We start from the raw sequence: 19,595 nt of genomic DNA, 5'->3' as shown, positions 1-19,595 counted from the left end.
TTCTGCAAGAAATGTACTTGCTTTAGAGTATGACATCATTGTCAAGCAACCATAGACTGCTAATGGACAAGAATGTTGAGTCACTAATCACTGTGTACTGTGAACGTTTCATGAACATTTGAGCTTTTTCTCATATAATAATGAACATATCGCTGGGAAGAAAACCTTGTATCTCCATTTTTTGTCGCTTTTCAGTTGTTGACATAATTTGAAAATGCCTGTTGTCCTTTACATTGTGTGTAAATTTCATGATGAATGGACCAAAAGAAACGAGCCAGAATGACTTGGGAAAAACTCTGGTTCCATTGACTTCCATTAAAAGTGAAGCAGGTTTTTTCCTTTTTCTGTAAAGTTACCATTTTGGAGATACAAGGTTTTCTTCCAACAACAGCGATATGATAGCATAGCTCTGTTTAATACAAAAACCTACAAAGTGCACCTATATAGTAAGTGGAGCTGATAAAATGGACAATGAGCGTAGAAACAAGGAGGTGGTCATAATGTTAGGCCTAATCGGTGTATGCGACCACATGCATAACTTAAAACCGAGAGCATTACCCGAACCCCGGGTAAGCCCCTCATAATCCTCTCATTTATTATGTGTGATTGTGGGGTGTTAGTTCTGGCTGTAGGGATGAACAGATGAAAGACTTTGTCACCTTTAGGCCGTGCTGTAGATAAAGGATGCAGCGATTTACTTAAACATTTAGTGGCACAAATTGTTTATGCAATGCAAAAGAGTGTGTGTTTTTTTAGGCTCTGTTTTTGACATCACACCCTTCACTCTGTGTGGGGGAAGTGATGTCAGTTGCGTGGGACATCTATGACTACTCTTGTCTCCTATTTACACCCAGTCTAAATAAATAAACACACTTCCTCATGTCTGTCTGCCCGGCAAGGTTTGCCTCCCACAGCGGTGAGCTCCAGAACATGTGCTTCAGTTTAGGCATGTATACAGTTCGGAGTGGAGGTCTGCTGTCGTTTGTGGCTTTTTAGTGCGTTCGTGAAAAGGTGTGCTATATTTCTGCACGCTTTGGAGAGTGTGGGAAGATACTTTTGTGGCTTTCTCTGCGTAATATGTGCTGCATGCCTCTTTTTGTGGGGGTCCTTTGGGAGTTGACTGCCCCGCTGCAGCTGTTTTCTTGCTGTGGATGGTTGAGAATTATCCCAGTGTGCTGGACACCAGGTCTTAGATCTTATGAGTCTGGACCACAAACTGCATGTTCATTAACCCTATCTTCCCTAACATCTGACTAGTGATCCATTCAGTCTTTTTTGTTGTCCTTTTCAACTAATTTAAATCTGCCCAAAGAGTAGTTGGTGAGTATGTGTGTCCATGTTGGTCATAGCAAAGTCCTTTATTGTTGGATGCACTGTGATAGATTCTAAGTGAGCGTGCTGACACATTCAGAGCACAGTTAACTTGGGAAGCAGCATTTTTGATCAGAGTAACAATAAAAGAAAGACCTCTGAACTGTGAAGTAAATTCCTATTTATGTGTTTGCTCAAAAAATATACACTGATCAGGCATAACATTATGACCACCTCCTTGTTTCTACGCTCATTGTCCATTTTGTCAGCTCCACTTACTATATAGGTGCACTTTGTAGTTCTACAGTTACAGACTGTAGTCCATCTGTTTCTCTGCATACTTTGTTAGCCCCCTTTTACCCTGTTCTTCAGTGGTCAGGACCCCCATGGACCCTCACAGAGCAGGTGCTATTTGGGTGGTGGATCATTCTCAGCACTGCAGTAACACTGACGTGGTGGTGGTGGTGTGTTAGTGTGTGTTGCGCTGGTCTGAGTGGATCAGACACAGCAGTGCTGCTGGAGTTTTTAAACACTGTGTCCACTCACTGTCCGCTCTATTAGACGCATCTGCGTTGTTGGTCCACCCTATCGATGTAAAGCCAGAGATGATAGCTCATCTCTTGCTGTAGAGTATGAGCTAATCAACCTCTAGTCCTTCATCAGTGGTCACAGGACGCTGCCCACAGGACACTGTTGGCTGGATATTTTTGGTTGGTGGACTATTCTCAGTCCAGCAGTGACACTGAGGTGTTTAAAAACTCCAGCAGCACTGCTGTGTCTGATCCACTCAGACCAGCGCAACACACACTAACACACCACCAACATGTCAGTGTTACTGCAGTGCTGAGAATGATCCACCACCCAAATAATACCTGCTCTGTGAGGATCCATGGGGGTCCTGACCACTGAAGAACAGGGTAAAAGGGGGCTAACAAAGTACGCAAAGTGCACCTATATAGTAAGTGGAGCTGATAAAATGGACAATGAGCGTAGAAACAAGGAGGTGGTCAGAATGTGATGCCTGATCAGTGTATCTGTGTGCAATACAAGAGTTTTCTGAGTACAGTTAAACCCTAAATTCTAATACTGGCCAATATTATCGCTTATCAGAATTTTTAGCCCAATAATATCAGTATCAGCCCCAAAACTTTTATATCGGTTGTGCTCTACTGAACGAGATGAAAAAGTCAGAGGCACTGACTGTCTGTGTCTGAGTTTTTACAGGGATTGACGGTAGAGCTCCAGAAGCAGAATTCAGGCTCCTATATTAAGTTTAAATGATAGATAGGCTGGAATGACTCATATTGATTTTGCTGCCTGCCACTAAAGCAACTGCATTTCATCATCCGTCCAACAATAACTACAGCTAATAAATGGCCTCAGTCCCTCCTTCATTTTGTGTCTTCTCCTTGTCCTCTGATGACTCTTGGCATTGTGTCGTCAGTGGACAGAGGCCGTCTAAAGCCGGAGAGACTCGGAATAACTGGAACAATGGGACTTGGTGAGAGATAAGAACGATTGGTTGAAAATTGATTGCTTTTCACCTGTTTACATCTCGAGTTATAGCTTCATTACACGATACCGGTCGTGCCTTGCCTTGCCCTTGCCTTGTACTTTGGATCTGTAATTAGTTTTCATTTCATGTGCGACCTGTAGCTTCTCTATTTGTGATTAGGATTTGATGACTTGGTCTCAGCTCTTTATGTGAGCGATAGGAATCTTTCGTAACACCTTTTATATGCTTCTTACCCCCAACACCATTCTGTCATTTCTTCTCTGAGCTGTGCAGAATATATTGATTGTGTAGCAGGTCCTACTGAGCAGTGAGGTTCTACATAATTGATGTAGGCTGCAGTGTTTCGCCTCTCTTTATATTGTCTGGGTTGTCTTCACTCCTGAGCATTTTGTCTCCTTTACAAGAATTTTCTGTAAGCGCTGGGTTTTCGGGAACTGTTCAGAGAAATGTCTGTTCTGTGGAAGGATGCTGAGAACTAATTGTATTTTCTCTGTCCTTCCTTTTTGTAGATGTTCTTGATATAGCCAGCAGCAGGCACTCACTGTGAACCCATGTGAATTCATGTTGATGAGAAAATTTAGACACGGCAGACACAGTGGGGCCCACACAAGATAAAGAGGCTTAGAAGTCCTACATGTGTGTAGATATATCAAATGTTAAAACTGAAAAATCTGATTGTTTTCTGAAAAATATATGCGCATATTGAATTTGATGCCAACAAAATGTTCCAAAAAATTTGGCACAGGGGCATGGTTACCACTGTGTTTCATCACCTCTTCTTTTAGTGAGGAGACACTGCTGTAGTTTTGAAAGTGAAATGTTTTCCCTTTCTTGCTTAAAATAGTATTCCAGCTGCTCATCAGTTCAGGGTCTCCTTTGTCATATTTTTCACTTCATAATGCGCCAAATGTTATCAGCGGGTGACAGGTCTGGACTGCAGGCAGGTCAGTTTAGCACCCGGATTTTTTTATACAGAGCAATGCTACTTTTCATGCTTAAGTGTTGTTTGGCATTGTCTTGCTGAAATAATCAAGGCCTTCCCTGAAAAAGACGTCATCTGGATGGCAGCACATCACTGCATTTTGTTTATATTTACATTTTGCACAGTGTCCCAACTTTTTTGGAAATGGGGTTGTATATCTCCATTTTTGTCATTTTTGACATAATTTCAAAATGGCTGTTGAACTTTACATTGTGTGCATAATAAATGGATCAAAGAAATGGCCTAAAATTACTTGGACATAAAGTCTGGTTCCATTGACTCTCCTCCTAATTTGTATGATTACAATGATTCCCATGTTAAACATAAAAAATCGTTGATAATAGTTGAGAATTGACCTTCTCTTTGAATCTGCAGTGATAACTTGCATGAGGATAATGCACATATAAAATTCTCCTACTGCTCTCTTTTACTGTAAGCTTGATACATTTATTTAAATCATTTTTGCCCACATAATGTTTTTATTTAACCCCTGTGTGGTGTTGGGGTCTGATGGACCCATTTTCAATGCTTACCAAAACCTCAGATTTCTTTGCTCATTTTCTATGAAGAACATATAAAATAACCCATTTTCAGGGTCTTCACTCTGTTCACCCCCCACACATTTATATTACACATGTGGTGTTGGGCTGAACCAGCGGGGAGTAAAAGTGTGGAGGTGCTGTGTCCTTCACTCTGTTCTCCTCCTACATGGCCTGCTGTTAGTGTGTCTGTGTGTGTATATGTTTGTATATGTGTGTGTGTGTGTGTGTGTGTGTGTGTGTGAGGGTGGACAACATGGACAGGCTGCTGACTGGCTACACCTGCTAAAGGAGAACCCTACGCTGCACACTTGTGATATTTTAAACATCTGGTGTTTTTACATAAATTGTTATGGCTGTATTGATTTTAAACAAACACATCAACACCACACAAGGGTTAAGTCTTTTTAAAGGCTTCCTTGATTAATAAAATATTCTAGAACCTTGAAAATGTATGCATGGTTTGTTATTGTTCAGGTTAGATCATCAATTCTGGAACCAGTTTTCTTCGTCTTGTCCAGTTGCACCCATTAGTCGAACTTGGTTACTAATATAATCTATTGTGAGTGTCCATACTACCAAATACATGCCAATGGTATCAAACCTGCATTGTAAGAAAGGATTTTTATTTCTTTTTGTATTTTAAGGCAGTTAATCTTGAGCTTGGTTCTCACTGGCCACAGTCTTGTCCTGGCAACATCTGGCCCTTAGCGTCACTAAGCATTGCCTACCCACTAATTCTGAAGTCATCTGTCTTACAGCAGGAGTATTCCTGTTCTCAGAGGGCTACACTGAGGGAGACAAGAAAACAACAGCTATAAATAACCACACCAAAACATCGGTGTAAAAATGCTCTCTCCCTGGACGCAAGAGAAGGACAGGAAAGGCTTGGCTTGGCTTTTAAGAGTCTATCAGGGAAAGCCTTCTTCAAAAGATGTGTTTTTGGATTTGAAGGCCTGAGATCATTCCAGTATTAGAGATACAATTATTGTTTTTCTTTTTACAGTGTGTGTGTGTGTGTGTGTGTGTGTGTGTGTGTATGTGAACCAGTTGCCAGGTGTAAGAAACTGAGACTAAACAGTTTGACTGCCCTTTTTACACTCTGAAAAATAAAGGTTATAAAATGGATTCATGCTTCTAGGAAACTCCTTTAATTGGTGTAGAACTCGTCAACTGACAGGTTCTTAAAGGCAACGGTTTTCACACTTTTTAAAATCTAAAGTCCCCTTTGTGGACACTGAGGCTACGTTTACATTACCAGGTCAAAGTGGCCCAAATGTTTTGCCCTAATGTGACTCAGATCTGATGTTCTCAGGGCTGTGTGAACACGCAAATCTGATCTTATCAAATCCGTCCTGAGCCACTTATACGTGTCCAATTCGTGGCCCTACGACCTTAATGTGATGCTCAGATCGGAATTCATGTGCTTTTTTTCCACTGCGCGTGCACCATCATTCAGCGTTACCATGGCAGCAGCGCCGAACAGACGTTAAAGCCTGTAAACGGTGGAAAAGCAGCTCATCTCACCTTTTTCTCCTTTGTCTCGCTCTAATAATGAAGCTGAGAGCTGATCAGAGTTAATGATCTTCTCAGCGAAGCTCGTTCTGCTCGTTAGTTTGTGCTGATGATGAACGTGATTCGTTCACGTGACGTTACTGAGTAGGATGAGCTCATGAGGGTCATTTCAGGACGCCGGTTCGTCACATTAATGACAGATTTGAATCACTTACCTAAACGAGTGTGAACCATCGTGTCAGACAGATCGGATTTGAGCAGAAAATCGGATTTGAGAAATGAGGCTTGTAATGTGAACGTAACTTGAGTGCCAAATTCGGCGTAAGACACGTTTGAAACATGTAACAGCCGTTCACAAACTTTGTGTTTTGCAGTTTTATAGTGAAGAAAATGGAACTGAAATCTTGTCTCTGAATATTTATTAACATTAATGTTTCTTATTTTTCTGTCGCAGTTACACAGTTATGCACAGTGTTCTTCACTAAATTGGTTATGATTTTTGTTGACTAAAACTATTTGCTATTTTAGTGAGAGTAAGTTATGCTATAATTAATCAAATGATATGAGTAGAACTGAAATAGGCTACATTTAAAGAATATTTTGTCGAAAGCCTAAAACTATGACTAAATTACAAGATTAACAGATTTTCAAAGCATATCACAATCGCAACATGGTGCAATAGAATGGCAATATGGTATTTTATCTGTGTTGTGCAGCGCTGCTAAATTTGTATGGTCGTCCAGTTGCCAGGTGTTAGTGATCGAGACTGAACAGTCTGGTGAGACTCCCTAAAATTCTTGAAAGCAGCTTTTAATGAAGAAAAAGAGTGTTTGCATATTTTAGTCTACAGTCTAGTTTTAAAACTGTCAGGTGTGCTGAAGAAAGGAAGGTGAGGGAGTGACTCATGAGTCCTGACTTATACAAGGCCACGCAATATTGTTATTTTCAAGAGCGTCCAAAGTTTTCTTCTTTTGTTTTGTACTGGAGCTATGAGGCTCATGTAACTAACAGGTAATGGAAGCTAAACCCTAGGGTTGTAGTCAAGAGCACTACAGCTGAGTCCGAGTCAAGTCAGAATGTGTGTGTGTGTGTGTGTGTACATCGCTGTTGTCGGAAGAAAACCTCGTATCTCCATTTTTGATGTTTTTTTAGTTTTTGACATAATTTTAAAAAATACATGTTGCCCTTTACATTGTCTGCAGATTTGATGATGAAAGGAAAAAGAAATGACCCCAAATTACTTGGAAAAAAGTCTGGTTCCATTGACTTCCATTAAAAGTAAAGTAGGTTTTTTTACTTCTCCTGTAAAGTCACCACATATCTACATATATCTGTTCCTTTCTTCTACAAAATGTATTCAGAATCACCACCTAATGTAATCAGATGATTAACTTTGGAACATCAGCAAATAAATAATATTAAGTTAAGCCATCAGGGAAAGATCAGTTAGATCCTCAACCATTCAATTTCATTTGAACATATCGCTGCTGTCAGAACAAAACCTTGAGTCTTGATTTTTGTCGATTTTCAGTTTCTGACATAATGTAAAAAAATTCCTGTTGCCCTTTACATTATGAGTAAATTTCATGGGTAATGGGCCAAAAGAAACGGCCCAAAATTACTTGGATAAAATTCTGGTTCCATTGACTTAAATTAGATGTAAAGTAGCTTTTGTTTTCCTTTTGCCTCTAAAGTTATCATTTTGGAGATACACAGTGATATACAACAGTGGTCTTGTGCCTGTAAGCTGCACCCCCATTGGGCTGTGGTGGAACTGCAGTTTTTTTATGCAAAAATTAGTTATGGTACAAACATTTAACCACATGTGATTCAAGCATGACTAATATTGTTGATTTTTGCAAAAATAATATCAAGCTCATTGATTGCTCTGGCAAAATGTTGGCTGGTTATATTAATATTTTCAGTGCAAGCATAACTGAAATGAAAGAAATACAGAGTGAATACGTCGCTCTGGGCTTCACCTGCATGGGATCTGAAAACGAGTATCTACAGCTCTGTGCTGTTTGCTCAGGGGTCTCTCCATGTTATGCTTAGAAACCCAACAATTTACCCTGTCACTCGGGGACTAAACACAGTGAACGTGTATCTAAACCTGTCGAATTGAGTCAGAACTCTGTTTGCAGCTTCCCCTCTCGGCCTGACATCCAGCAATCTGATTGGTTAACACAGAAGCGTTTGTGGTCGTTTGTGTGTGTGGACTGCGAGCTGCAACGTTTGGGAACCCTTGATGCAGAGAAAGGACTGTTTTATTCAGTGTTTTCTAGTTTTGTAGATATTCAGTAATAACTCAGCTTCCGGTTACCTCAGATAGAGGCACCGCACTCACCTGGTCTCAACAATTTCTGAGTCCACCAGACTGAGACAGGACCAAGTCCATGAGGTTGAGACCGAGTTGAGACTGAGACCACTCATTTACGATCTTGAGACCGGTCTCAAGATTGAGACCAGGGGCTGTATTACAGAAAATTCTTAAGTCTGACATCTGCTTTGTTGTCATGGCAACTTCAGTTAAGTTTGGACAGAAGCCATTACAGAACGACACGGCTTAAGTCTATAATCTCTTATTTCCAGATAAGAAAACGGTTTTACAGAAACATCTGCCAAAATATCCTAAATATTTTCTTAACTTTAAGATAAACCCTTAACTTGTTTTAACTGTCTGTTTCTATTGTTTTACGCAGTGACGGGCAGCACAGTTCACTATAAGAAGCATGACGCTACGTTTATCTACACTGAAAACGGTGCTTTGACTTGAGATTTTTTTTCTAACAGCGTTTAAAAGCCCCAGACACTCAGACTCGATCTCCACTGTCCCTCTTATGACCTTCGGGTGTTAATGTTGATAACAACTCATCAGATACACTATTACAGTGATGGTGGTGAATAATGAGGAGACGGAGCTGAACGCGTGTCTGTTTATTAGGAGGAATAACATTAGCGTGCTCGGCTAAAGCGTTTGGGAAATGGAGACTGAAACTGGACGCTCTGATAAAAGGCACAAAGCACTAAAACAAAATTCTTAACTCTTCGTTTATCACGCTTTGGTTTTGTTTGACTTACTTTACACCGGTAACGCCAGCTAATGTTAGGTGTGTCGCTAACTAACTTGATTACGTGTTTACTGGATTCAGCTGTGCGTGTATGATCGGTTGCTAGGTAACAGACACGACAGTTGATTGTCGATTTCAATCGAGTAAGTTAAGATTTCCTAACTTGAGATGCTGTAAAATAAAATACGATTTTAAAATTAAGATAAGATTTGCTTCTGTAATACGAATTTGTGAAAAGTCTTTTCTTGACCTGTCAGATCACAGTTTGTTCGCACTACTGAGGTTCGCCTAACAGTTAGCATGTTACACCAGCTTTGAAACAAATACAGTGGCTGTTTTTTCTTTTCTTTTTCTTCTTTTGGGGACCAGGTGAAAAAAATGAACTAGGGAGCTAACAATTAGCATGACAATGCTAAGTAATTGTTGAATAAAGGTCCCAGAAAGGTACACTGTAAAAAGTGGCTCATCAGAACTACCTAAAAAATGACTTCATGTGGCAACAATGAAATTAACTAGTTTTATTCATCCTAAATTAATACTTTGAATAAACAATTTTTTCAATCAGTATAATTTTTAAATTGAATAAAACTAGTTCAATTGTTACTATGTGAAGTATTTTTTTAGGTAGATCTGATGAGCCACTTTTTACAGTGTAAAGAAAAAAAAAAAACAGCTGCCACCTGCTGGTCAAAGCTGGTATAAAGTGTTAGCCAATATTTTATACAGTAGAAGTTTTTTTGGGGGGGTTTTGTTGGCTAAAATTGTGAAACTGACACTAGAAACATTTGTTCTTAAGTAGAACTTAAACTCAGGGATGCACTTTCATTTTTTTTTATATGTTACTCTTCAGGGCTTCAATACTATAACATTCTATTATCTATAGAAATGACCAAAATTCAGGCTGCTACTGCTGTTTTTACCTATGCTATGTACTTTTGTCCATTTTTATAAATAACTTATGTTACGTATTGTTAGACGCCACATATGCAGGTCTATTTGAGATCACTTAACAACCTGACACAGCAAGAAATGAACAAAAGTATGTAGCATGGCTGAAAACTGCACTAGCAGCCGTACTGAATCCTGATCAGAACCATTACTTTAAGCTTTTTTTTTTGCAGTTTTGCTAACAAGATTAACGACAGGAGCACGACAGTTGATTGTTGTTGTGTTTTCTCCAGAAAAAAGTTTTTCTTTGACTAACTGCATTAGTGCATCAGGCCCAGAGCTTTGCTAATAGATCAAGCTGTAGAGAGCAATAGCATTAGTCTAATAATGTTGATTAAACGTTGATTCGTCCCTTATCTTCGTTCCAGTGGGGTCAATTCAGATGAGTAGACTTTCAGCAGCCCGTTTGATTTTGGCCTTGGGTTAACTAAAAAGAACATGCCTATGTATCAAAGCCTTGGCACTAATTTGCTTTCAAGGAAAACCTCTAGTGGCGACTATTGATTATTCAGTTAATGCCATTAGCACCTGTGCTCATCTGGGGGCATGGGGATCTACTTCCTCTCGAGTATGAAAAACTCACGGTGCAGGAGCTTGCGGCTCCGTAGATGACCTAAGGTCACTGCCGATCGATACTGGATCACTGGATCAACTGAGTTGGACTTATTGGAACTAAATACCATGGTGTCATTGTCCTAGGAGGCCCGCAGGCCAGATCAGGCCCACAACACAGTCCTATCTGGCCCTCAAAATTATTATTATTTTTTTTAACAAGTGTGCTACACTACAGTCCCCAGCATGCATTGCAACGTAATGTGCTCTCTGACTCTCCTACCCCGACAACAATCTATGGGACGGTGGTTACACCTCAGTTCTACACAATTCTATCTAATTCCACACCAGTCGTATCACCAGAATGCATTTCAGCTGCAGTTCAGCCAATGTAAACACTTAACGTCAGCTCAGCAGCTCAGAAACTGAGCCCAAGTCTTAATGAGCTTACAGCAAAGAAAGGATGTCAGGTGTCCAGTTCGAGGAAATGGGTAGGTTTAAAAGGCCGAGCTCCTGCGGACATTTAAGTTTCGAATGTTTTAAGTGTCCATGTAATATTTCAAGGTCTACTCCAAGTGTCTGTATTTTACTGTTGAAGTTTTTGCATATTTTGAATAAACAGTGGCCAGTTTGGGTTACAGCACGACATTAATTAAAAATAAAATACAAACATTTTTTTTTTGGGCCACAGTTTTAATGACAAAATTTAAACAGCTGTTTTGACTTGTGGTAGGAACTTTTCTAGTGGCACACCAGAAGATCTAATTTCAACTGTACGGCTGATCATAATCTTCACACTCGCAACAACATTACCGGATGCCTGCTTTATTTTCTCCTCCAGTCACTGTTTAGCAACCATTCCACTATCTGTCATTACCTCAGTCAAGCTTTCATTTCATTGTTTTTTTGTACATCAAGCAAGAGTTCCTGTCAATTTTCTTTAAATTTGAAGCGTCTGATATACAAAAGCCTTCAAAAGAGTAGAGGATGCCTGTTTTCAAAGGCAAACAGCCTGAATTGAAGAAAAGTGGCGGCTCCGTAGCTGACCCAAGGTCACTGCCGATCAATACTGGTTCAACTGAGTTGGACTTATTGGAACTAAATACCACAGTGTCGTTGTCGTAGGACCCAGGTGTTAAACACAAGGCCCGCAGGCCAGATCAGGCCCGCCACACAATCCTATCTGGCCCACAAAATTATTTTTAATTTTAATTTCTAATTTTTCTATTAACATTAACCCGTTTCACAGTGTACTGCACTACAGTCTCCAGCGTGCATTGCAATGTAATGTACATCAAGCAAGTGTTCCTGTCAATTTTCTTTAAATTTGAAGCGCCTGATGTATAAAAGCCTTCGATAGAGTAGAGGATGCGAACTGTCTACTTCCACATGCACTGTGGCAGTACGCTTTAGCCTAGGATGCTTGGCGGATACGGATAAGATTACTTGGGTGCTGTTTTCTTCATCTTTGTTATTTACATCCCTCAACTATCCGATTTAAGTTGATGTCACTGGGGTCACCTTCATTGGGGTGAACACTGTGCTTGTGAAGAGTGGACGCATGCTGTATAAGGAAGTGTTGCATTGGTTGTTGGTTTTATGTTCCGCTGTGTTCTTGTTAATGTGATTATAGTGGTCTTTTATTTTGTTCCACAACCCTTACTATGCAGCTTGGTCAGAACATCCAAAAACACTCTTTCATAAATGAATAAGTAAGTAAATAAGTAAGTAAGTAGTTTGCCCGACTGTGTTCAGTACACTGCCATCGTGGTGCTGCACAGCCCTCACATAACCTGCTGTAATATCAAAAATAAAGAGGCCCACTAAATGTTTGAGCCCAGGGGCCAATAACTTATTGATCTATGCCTGGATATAAAACTGTATTTATGTTTTTATTGTAAATCAAATATACTGTATTCTGTTGTATTTTTATGCTCATTTAGTGTCGATATTTCTCTCACTAAATAGGGCTTATTCTACAGTTAATTCAGTTAATGCATTCTCTCTCTCTCTCTCTCTCTCTCTCTCTCTATCTCTCTCTTTCTTTCTTTCTCTTTCACTCACTTTATTTCTGTCTCTATCTCTCTCTTTCCCTATTTCTTTTTATTTCCCCCATGTCTTTTATTCTCTGTCTTCTCTTTCTGTCTCTCTCTCTCTCTCTCTCTCTTTGTCCATCTCTTTCTCTTTCACTCACTTTATTTCTGTCTCTCTCTCTTTTCCCCTATGTCTTTTTATTTCCCCATGTCTCTTATTCTCTGTCTTCTCTCTCTCTCTCTGTGTCTCTCCTTTTCCACCCCCGCCTATCTCTCGTTCTGTCTCTCTCTCTCTCTTTGTCCATCTCTTTCTCTTCCTCTCTTTTCACCCCTCCCTATGTCTTGTTCTCTTTCTCCCCCTTTGCTCTCTCTCTCTCTCTCTCTCTCTTTCTCTCTGTATCTCTCTTTCTCTCTCCTTTACCATCTCTCTCTCTTTTTCCTCCCTCTCCTTATCTCCTGTTCTTTTTCTCTCTCACTCTCTTTCCCCATCTCTCTCTCTTTCTCTCTCTCTCTCTCTCTTTCTCTCTGTATTTCTCTTTCTCTCTTCTTTACCATCTCTCTCTCTTTTTCCTCCCCCTCCTTATCTCCTGTTCTTTTTCTCTCTCAATCTCTTTCCCCATCTCTCTCTCTCTCTCTCTCTCTCTCTCTCCCTCTCTCCCTCTCTCTGTAGAAGTGTGACTGTTTGCTGAGTCTGGAGGCGTACTCTGTGGAGCAGAAGAGGAGAGTGTGTCAGTGTTTGAGCGACAACATTGAGAAGCAGCTCCAGCTGCAGCGCAGAGAGAACTTCGGCCCACCAGAGCAGGTATACACTCCTTCACTCACTTCTTTACACGCTCACTCATGCACTCGTTTGCTCCTGTCGTCTGCTGTGTTCCTGTTTTCCGAGGCTCGTCCTGCACAGCTGGGCTCATGCATTAATGGTTAATGTGCAGTATGTAAATGGAAACAGGAGCTTTATGAGATTTGGATTGATGAAGAATTTTGCTTTTGTGCATCTGAACTGTTATTTTGTGCTGCTTCATTTGAACTCTTTAAATGGCCAAACATATATTACATACATCCTGTAACTATAACTCAATAACATGTAATCCATGCAGTTTCTGTATATAAGCCTAGGAAATTAAACCAGTTAATCGCTGTTGTCGGAAGAAAACCTTGTATCTCCATTTTTGACGTTTTTCAGTTTTTGACATAATTTGAAAATAACTCTTACACTTTACATTGTATTTACATTTCATGATGAATGGACTAAAAGAAATGACCCAAAATGACTTGGAAAAAATTCTGGTTCCATTGACTTACATTAGAAGTAAAGTAGGTTTTTTCCTTCTCCTGTAAAGTTACCATTTTGGAGATACAAGGTTTTCTTCCGACAACAGCATAATGCTTTATACAGCAAGGGCCTGCTGACAGATTCTTCACTTCACACTGTTTACATTGATATCCATGCAATTACTGAATAATAAGCCTTGGAAATTAGTGGTTTAAACACTTTATGCAACACTCTTTTAACCCCATTATATGCCCAGGGCCTGCCAGCAGGACCAGGCCCTCATTCCTCACTCCTGTAACTTAAGAAAAATCAGCCAGTTTACATTGTTTTCCATGAAATTACTGAATAATAAGCACTAGAATGTAAAACATCTGGGAATTTAAGGGGCTAAACTGCTCGTTACCACCTAAAGTCACGTGGAATGTGTTAACCCCTCTTATCTCGTGGAAGATGGCTGTAGGAAATGAAAACATAATGATCTGTTATGTGGGATTTCTTGTAAATATTGGATTGGGCTTTGCCACAGTTTTTCCTGAAGGCCCGAGGCATGCTTTGAGTGCGGTCTTTGAAATCAATAAGAAACCCTCGTGCATGGGTCAGTTTCTAGACACCACTTAAGCTTTGACCTGGGTGAAAAAGGATTTTGAATCAATGATGCCCATTCAGTGGACCTAGCTAATGGAGATTAGAGTAGTTGCTTTGTATCCAGAGTTAATGTTTTTAGTATCGTTTTTATTGTGCTATGTAATTGCTTCAGTAATTACTAATTAATTACATAACTACTTAATTAAGAGTTTTATAATTACATTTGATTTACATTCTGTTGGCAGTTGAGGCTTGTTTAGCTGTGTTTATTATCAGTTTTATTGTTTTCGACCTGTGGTCCAAAAGCAGTCATGGCTCATTTCTACATGACCTTTTTCCAACCTCTCCTTATCCCTTAGTATTCAACAGGCTGTTTTGTTATTGGGCCTTTAAGGCTGATATATGTAATTGATCTCTGTTCTGATTGGCTGTCCTCTATTGTGCTTCATACAAAGGAAGTGGGGAAATTATGGACCCTTTAAAAATGACATAAAATATAGAAAAATGTAAACAGTATTTTTTATTGCTTTAAAAGAAGACTGTACACAACAGTGAGTGTGTTTACATAAATCCGATTATGATAATCCAATCATAATTGGATTTCACCAGTTATCTGATTATTCAAATGGTCATGTAAACAGCACACTCCAATTTCTTAGATTGGAGTAAGGTCTAGAAATCGATTAAGATATCCGATAAAGAGAGATCTTAGCTCAGTAGTTACATTTGTTTGTGTGCATGCTCTCTTACTCTGATTTCTTTCGGATTACTCAGTCTGCACATGTGCGAAAAAAACAGCCGGTACCAGAAATAAGCAAGCAGCTTTTAACACAGCACCTGTGAGACAGCAGCAAAATTTCCTTGACAAAACTAAGAATTTAAACCTCCTTCATCTTCTAGATGATGTTTGAGTTTTATGTTATTTTTACGTCACGTCTTCTTCTGTGAATTTATTGGCTGGTTGCAGAGCTGAAATTCGGTCACCGTTTGACTCTTGTACACATGGAGTTTTCCCATTATCTGATTACTCAAGTACATGTAATCGCGTTGATCAGATCACTGACGAAATCTGATTTTCTGTGGCTACTGAATTATTAAGTGCATGTAAACTAAAGAAATTAAATTAAAATAAATATCTTCGGTATGGATTAAAAGTCTAGAATCTGCTCTTTCCACACAATCTCTCCTCTTGTTTTAATAAGCTACGGGTGACAAATACTATTATTTATTAGACATGTTATGGACACATAGGCCTACCATTGAGTATAATACCACTGCACTGTCTCATTCCATAATCTCTGAAATAATGAGGAGCCATTCATTATGATGAGGACACATGATTAGGCTCAGGGTGCAACAGCACGACTTCCTGAGTGGCTGGTTCTATTGGATGGGTAGAGTAGGGCCAAGTGTTTCCTGGAGAGGTTATCATGGACTGTAAAGCCCCTACAAGTGTGTCTGTGTTCTTTCTATATCCTGAGCCTCGGAGCTCATTTTAACTGTATCTCTATTTTAGTACTTTGTTTCAGTATTAAAGGGCCCATATCAAGGCGTTTGATGGAGTTTGATGTAGTATATAAACAGTGTTAAAGTTTAGAAGCGTACTGTTCACTCCTCACAGTCTATATAAGCAGCAAAAACAGGTCCGGTAACAAAAACAACCAGTTTAATTCCAAGGGATAAACAGAGGTCAGAGAATGATCATGTAAAATTATTATTAAAATTATTAAAATTATTATGACCACCTCCTCGTTTCTACGCTCATTGTCCATTTTATCAGCTCCACTTACTATATAGGTGCACTTTGTAGTTCTACAGTTACAGACTGTAGTCCATCTGTTTCTCTGCATACTTTGTTAGCCCCCTTTTACCCTGTTCTTCAGTGGTCAGGACCCCCATGGACCCTCACAGAGCAGGTACTATTTGGGTGGTGGATCGTTCTCAGCACTGCAGTAACACTGATGTGGTGGTGGTGTGGTAGTGTGTGTTGTGCTGGTACGAGTGGAGTTTTTAAACACTATGTCCACTCACTGTCCACTCTATTAGACACTCCTATCTTGTCAGTCCACCTTGTAGATGTAAAGTCAGAGATGATAGCTCATCTGCTGCTGCACAGTTTGTGTTGGTCATCCTCTAGTCCTTCATCAGTGGTCACAGGACGCTGCCCACAGGACGCTATTGGCTGGATATTTTTGGTTGGTGGACTATTCTCAGTCCAGCAGTGACACTGAGGTGTTTAAAAACTCCAGCAGCACTGCTGTGTCTGATCCACTCAGACCAGCACAACACACACTAACACACCACCACCACGTCAGTGTTGCTACAGTGCTGAGAATGATCCACCACCCAAATAGTACCTGCTCTGTGAGGGTCCATGGGGGTCCTGACCACTGAAGAACAGGGTAAAAGGGGGCTAACAAAGTATGCAGAGAAACAGATGGACTACAGTCTGTAACTGTAGAACTACAAAGTGCACCTATATAGTAAGTGGAGCTGATAAAATGGACAATGAGTGTAGAAACAAGGAGGTGGTCATAATGTTATGCCTGATCGGTGTATTGTAAGTATCATAAGTGTAGTATGTAACAACTGGAATGGGATTATTATATCAATAAGAACTACACTACGTGCTCTGTAATGCCCAGGGTCATTAAAATGCACTACCTGAAGTAGACTATAAATACAGCGGTGGGCTTTTACACCCCCCCCCCATCTGTCCAACACCTGCTGTTAATTATTCCTCTCATCCTGCTTTTTACATGAAAGAGAGGGATGCGCTGACCACAGTCCCTTTTATCCACGGCTGAATCAGGAAGCGACTGCGCTCCCGTCTGTCTCTGTATCTCTCTCTCGCTTCCTTTTTTCTCCCTCCATTTATCTCCCCTCCTCCCTCTGTTCCAGCCCTCTGTTTGTTTGTTTGTGTGTTTGTTTGTTTCCGGCAGGGAGGCAGGCAGGCTGTGAGAGAGGGCTGTGCGACTGCAGCTGTGTTCGCTAGCCTGACCCATTTACAGCACATACACTAGATACAGTATGATTCATGCAGTGAGTCTGAGCCTGAGCCAGTGAGTGCGCGCGTGGTTCGCTTCTGCACCATCTTAACGTATTAGTAACGGTAGGAGTGTGTGCGTGAGGTATAATGATGGCTAACAGCGTGCCGAAGGGTGACTCATGTCCCGGCAGGTGAACCAGCGTGCCTGGATCGGTTTGTGTGCATCAGTTTTCATTATTATTATTATTATTTTTATTATCGTCATTATACGCAATTGACCACGTTCTATTATGATAACTTGATAGCTATTTGGCCCGAAGTGTTGCAGGACATCCCGCTAAGCCGTTGGATGACCTACAAGCCACTAATGACGCCAAATGGAGATGGATTGCTGTCTGAACGGTCAGACCATTTTAGGAGATCTGAGGCACATTGACCGAAAGAGCTGAACTGAAGCAACTCGACTTTTAATGGGAACCAAGTGCGCAAAAGTGCGTTTGTCCTCTGTTATATAAGAAAGAAACCCAGGAAGTCCCTTATGATTGCTAACACTATTTTTACCTGGTATTTTCTGCTCTCTTTAATAATTGAAGGGCCTCATACATAAAGTCATTGAGTTCCCAACTAAATATACCTAGTATTCTGCGTAGTTTTCTGCGTAGTATTCTGTGTAGGGTCATTGGCTAATTGTGTTGATTTAAGCCGTTAATAAATTTGTCTGCGCTCTTCTGCTGATGGAGCATTGATTACTCAGTTGCTGTCTCTTGGAGCCAGAGTTTTAATCACAAAAGAAAATCTCTTTAGTTTTCTCTCTCTCTCTCTCCCTCTCTCTCTCTCTCTCTCTCTCTTTTATACACCGATCAGGTATAACATTATGACCACCTCCTTGTTTCTACGCTCATTGTCCATTTTATCAGCTCCACTTACTATATAGGTGCACTTTGTAGTTCTACAGTTACAGACTGTAGTCCATCTGTTTCTCTGCATACTTTGTTAGCCCCCTTTTACCCTGTTCTTCAGTGGTCAGGACCCCCATGGACCCTCACAGAGCAGGTACTATTTGGGTGGTGGATCATTCTCAGCAACTGACGTAACACTGACGTGGTGGTGGTGTGTTAGTGTGTGTTGCGCTGGTCTGAGTGGATCAGTCACAGCAGTGCTGCTGGAGTTTGTAAACACTGTGTCCACTCACTGTCCACTCTATTAGACACTCCTACCTTGTCAGTCCACCTTGTAGATGTAAAGTCAGAGATGATAGCTCATCTGCTGCTGCACAGTTTGTGTTGGTCATCCTCTAGTCCTTCATCAGTGGTCACAGGACGCTGCCCACAGGACGCTGTTGATGCTCCTGAAGGCCTTCATTACCTGTATCAGGTGTGTTTGATAGGACAGGAGCTAAACTCTTTTCGAGAACCTTTATGTATCTGAGCCAAGCAAATATGTGTAGGTTATAATTAGAGTCAGAACATTTTAACACAAAATATCAAAAAAACAAATAAAATCTTGACCTCAGAATTAAAAATAATATTGAACCTGCAAACATGTATATTGCTTTACCCCTACAGTGTGACTGTATCAACAGAAATGAACAAAAGGCATAACTGAGTTTGGGCAGTTTTGATATAGGCAAGCAGTTTGTATTGTGCTATATTAGCCTTGTAGCTCCACTGCAAAACTTTGTACATTAAACATATCTTGTCTGATATAATACATTTGTGGCAAAGGGAAACATGTATAAATTTGATTTTCGGACTGTTGATTTAATGCGCCTGACTGTATTCATCACCTTCTTATGATGCTATTATTATGGACCATCCACAATGTGCTCTAAACCATCAGTAATCAGATAATGAGAGTCATGGTGAGGCTGTGCCATGCCTCCAGGGTGATCCTCCCTCGTTCCCTCTTTGGGAGCACTCCTAATCAGCTGACTCATCTTTCCCTTGGCCCTGGGAACCCCCTGTTCTCTCTCCACACAGAGCGGGATCCCCTGGTTCTGCTGACGCAAAAACCTCCTTTTTAATTCCTGATATTAACTCCTATAAATCTCCTTTAGAGACTCAGAGAGGACAGTTGATGTTGATGAAAATTGGTTAATTTTAGTCTTTCAAAGACAAGACTGAGCACAGGTTATTATGTTTTTTAACTATTAATGTGGGTGTTGGTCTGTTCTAGTCTGCCCATAATACAGTGCTTTATTGGAGTTTTGTATTGTTATGAAATTATTAAAACTGAGGAATATTTCTGGTTATACAGGCATAGATTAGTTTGAATGCTTTGT

The 19,595-nt window shown here is 40.3% G+C and overlaps 1 protein-coding gene across 3 annotated transcripts in view; it reads left to right on the top strand.

The window, feature by feature from the left end:
* The window catches only part of rgs3a (regulator of G protein signaling 3a), a 274,848-nt gene that overhangs the window by 123,096 nt on the left and 132,157 nt on the right, over positions 1–19,595 (top strand). For all 3 annotated transcript variants that reach the window (XM_036580676.1, XM_036580677.1, XM_036580678.1), the window contains one exon: positions 13,138–13,269. In XM_036580676.1, coding sequence (XP_036436569.1) covers positions 13,138–13,269 — 132 coding nt within the window. The remainder of the gene's footprint in view (positions 1–13,137; positions 13,270–19,595) is intronic.

Source organism: Colossoma macropomum, unplaced genomic scaffold (genome assembly GCF_904425465.1).
Source record: "Colossoma macropomum unplaced genomic scaffold, Colossoma_macropomum, whole genome shotgun sequence".
NCBI classification, from domain to species: Eukaryota; Metazoa; Chordata; class Actinopteri; order Characiformes; family Serrasalmidae; genus Colossoma; species Colossoma macropomum.
The sequence above is the reverse complement of the archived record's forward strand: the minus strand, read 5'-3'. Positions and strand labels throughout refer to the sequence as shown.